This window comes from Bombus bifarius, unplaced genomic scaffold (genome assembly GCF_011952205.1).
Source record: "Bombus bifarius isolate JDL3187 unplaced genomic scaffold, Bbif_JDL3187 scf7180000008297, whole genome shotgun sequence".
Lineage (NCBI taxonomy): Eukaryota > Metazoa > Arthropoda > Insecta > Hymenoptera > Apidae > Bombus > Bombus bifarius.
In genome coordinates this window covers 10,654-12,668 of record NW_022884576.1, presented here as the reverse complement: position 1 = coordinate 12,668, position 2,015 = coordinate 10,654, and the positions used below count along the sequence as shown (strand labels likewise).

Sequence of the window (2,015 nt, the reverse complement as noted above, 5' to 3'; positions counted from 1 at the left end):
CTAGAATTGACGAGATGGTTTATCACATAAACCGCGTCGGTCACTCCTTTTCCGTTTCTGAATCCAAATTGGCTCTCTTCCAATTTGTCTTCAATCTCGACATTCAGTCGTTCGTCTAGTATCCCTGCGTAGATCTTGTATGCCAATTAGTGTTACTGCAACATTACTGTAATAATATCATGTATCGATTTCGTACATTATTTTGCGGAAAATATTGCTTTTTAACGGTTCGTCCGTAGACCAATATTCTCTTGTCACGTCGAAGACGCAAGAAATCACGAAACCGATAGATCGCCGGTGATCTTCTCGCGTCGCAGTCCGAACGTTTCACGAGTAAGGTGAAGAAATTGAACTACCTATAAAATGATGGAATTTTTATCGTATAAATTCAATACAGTGAAGGTTCAAACTGCTACAACAGAATAATGTGTGATCGCTTATTTAGGAGGGTTTTTATATGGAGGTTTTAATCCCTTTGGAGGGGTTATCGTCGGATGTATATCAGAGGCGGCTATTCAGTTACTATTTAGTTATTGTTTCGATAGTAGTGGCTTGTAGGAAGTTTTGGCTATTTGATCACTGCTTCTGAGCGGGTGGCCCTCCTTGAGCGTGTGATATTCCCCCTTCTTAGATTCGCTTTGCTCCGTTGAAGCGTATGGCTCTGGTGGGTCGTCTGTTTTGAATGATTCCGTTATCTTCATTTCCTGTAATGTTTTGGAAAGTGACGGTCCCGTGGGCTGATGGAAGAATTGGCGTGGTTGGTATTTCATGCATATCATTTACGTGAGCGGTCGGGCAAAGTATTCTGATACATACATTTTTAGGAATTACTCGACTTAGACATTCGAAAAGTTTACATTTATATAATATATATACTGTTCCTAGTCCTAGGGCTATGTGTCCTAATATTTGTAATGTTGAAGTGCCATATTCTCTGAGTGAGTTTATACGCCGTTCAAATTGTAAGCTATTGACTTGTGTCTGTAACGTATCGAGGTTGGCTTTACATTGATTAAAATTGTGAGTTACTTTTGGAGCCGTTTCTAATATTTCTTCTAGCGTTGGAATGTCTATTTCTTTGAAACTGTGTGAACTATTTTTAATTTTGATTTCGTAAGAAATATTTTTATGTGTTTCTCCTATTTTCATAATATTGCGCTCGTGTGTTATTATACATCCGGTTTTGCTGCTAATTAAACTCGGTTGTTTGATTTCTAAGATTTTATGTGTTTTACATAATACGTCGATCTGCATATTTTTCGTAGGGATAATGATATAATGATTTTCAGTCTGTAAGGGTACGAACGACAATTCTTCCATCTTGAATACGGCCGTTGGGCAAGTTTTTACTGTCTGTTGATTATTAATTAATTCGATTCTACATTCAGGTGAATTGATTCTATTGTGGCTTGGTTGAGTTCTCTTACAAATGTGGACGATTGCCGTTCGTTTACAATATTTATTTAAGTAGTGGCTATCGACAAAGGTGTATTGTTCCGAGTTGGACAGTATTAAGTCAGTTTCTACTATAGGTATGATAAATACAGAGTTTTGCTTGAAAGGTATCGGATAAATTTTTGTTATTTTCCACTCGTTATCTTCTAAAAGTGGCACAGTTATCGTATATATAAGTTTGTTATCATTTGTCCATAATTTTAGTTTACTTAGATCTAGAATTAGTTGAAAGTTTTCAACTGAAGGTTCGATATGGTTACTCATAAAGTTTTGTTTTGTTATTTGGTCGAGTGTTGTTAAGAATTGTTTAGGTTCTGTAATTTGTGAATTTATGATTCCTTGTTTTCCTGATATGATCGTCTTAAAAATTTCGTCGACGTTAAAATATGGTGCTCCGATATGGGAAATTCAATGTGAATTAGTGAAGAGATAATTATTTCGTTTCTCTGTGGATTATCAGTCAGACTGTAAGGACATGACAGACAATTTTCGATTTCGTATCTGAATGAATTTCGCTTCTCTAGATCACTTTTCTAGACATTGGATGTATGTAATGACAC

At 36.1% G+C, this 2,015-nt stretch overlaps 1 protein-coding gene across 1 annotated transcript; it reads right to left on the bottom strand.

Annotated features, from left to right (window-relative positions):
* Positions 1-530: 530 nt before the first annotated feature.
* LOC117212453 lies at positions 531-1,469 on the bottom strand. The gene is made up of 2 exons (XM_033457309.1): positions 817-1,469; positions 531-737 (listed from the first exon to the last, which is right to left on the bottom strand). The coding sequence occupies exons 1-2, from the start codon at positions 1,318-1,320 to the stop codon at positions 531-533; spliced, it is 711 nt and encodes a 236-aa protein (XP_033313200.1). The 5' UTR covers positions 1,321-1,469.
* Positions 1,470-2,015: the final 546 nt, after the last annotated feature.